The sequence below is a fragment of the Monopterus albus genome, unplaced genomic scaffold (assembly GCF_001952655.1).
Source record: "Monopterus albus unplaced genomic scaffold, M_albus_1.0 scaffold202.1, whole genome shotgun sequence".
In the NCBI taxonomy this organism is placed as follows: Eukaryota; Metazoa; Chordata; class Actinopteri; order Synbranchiformes; family Synbranchidae; genus Monopterus; species Monopterus albus.
In genome coordinates this window covers 27,173-28,223 of record NW_018128082.1, presented here as the reverse complement: position 1 = coordinate 28,223, position 1,051 = coordinate 27,173, and the positions used below count along the sequence as shown (strand labels likewise).

At 48.7% G+C, this 1,051-nt stretch overlaps 1 protein-coding gene across 1 annotated transcript in view; it reads left to right on the top strand.

The window, feature by feature from the left end:
- The first annotated feature begins 33 nt into the window (after positions 1–33).
- The window catches only part of phox2a (paired like homeobox 2A), a 4,724-nt gene continuing 3,706 nt past the window's right edge, over positions 34–1,051 (top strand). Inside the window, exon 1 of the mRNA XM_020618190.1 lies at positions 34–668. Within this exon, the coding sequence (XP_020473846.1) occupies positions 446–668 (223 nt within the window). The 5' untranslated portion in view covers positions 34–445. The remainder of the gene's footprint in view (positions 669–1,051) is intronic.

The window sequence follows — 1,051 nt, the reverse complement described above, 5'->3', positions numbered from 1 at the left end:
AAAACTAGACCCCCGCCTCGCTATTGTCTCGCGCTCTGCCAAGTTTATTATAAGCAGCGCGCGAGGCGCAGCGCCCTGTCAAACGGAGCGCGAGCGCAGAGCGAACTGCAGGAGGGAAAGTGAAGAGACGGAGGCAGAGGGAGGAACCCAGGAGAAAGTGAAGCAGGAGGGTGAAACCGTAGAGAGAAAAGGGAAAACGTCTGGATTATTTACCGTGAAAAACCAAAAACAGCCGCGTGGGAGTGAGATATAAGCCGCACAGCTGTCAGGAGTTTGGGAGAGTCGAACCAACGACGTCCTTGGAGACGCTGGAGAGACAAACCGACAGTGAACAGAATTCAGTGTAGCTCCTAAAGTAAAATCCAGCTCCAGACACGCCCGAAGACTCTGACTCTGAGTTCACCTCAGCGTGTTTGCAGACCGGTGTTTGCACCGGCTGACCTCCATGTACAAGATGGATTACTCCTACCTGAACTCCTATGACTCCTGCATGGCGGCCATGGAAGCGTCGGCCTACGCGGACTTCAGCTCCTGCAGCCAGGCCAGCTCCTTTCAGTACAACCCGATCCGGAGCGGCCCCTTCTCCAACCCGGGCTGCACTCCGCTCAGCACGGCCAGCTGCACCCTGGGCGCCCTGCGGGAGCACCAGCCCACACCTTACTCCTCAGGTACAGGAACCTCTTGTATTAAGGTCCGAAGGGCAACAGTATGGTAATGAAAGGTCACAGGACGAGAGATTGTCCATCGGGATAAGAATTATGCTTTAAACAAGCTGCAGGCTACACCTTGGCGGAGCTGCTCCTATTAATATAAAAGAAGCAGCAAAAAAATAAAAATAAATAAAAAAAAAAGGAAATGCTTCAACTCTGTTTCGTTATAAATGATTTAACCATCTTAGGCCTAAACAGTTTTACACGGGCTTTTTATTAATACACTTAAAACTGATTTATAATTGTATCATTGCAAAAGCTCATTTATGAAAGGAAACGTTTCCAATCGTAAACCGTGTAAAACGAAGTTTATGTAGAAAAGCTAAGAGATTTTTAAAGGT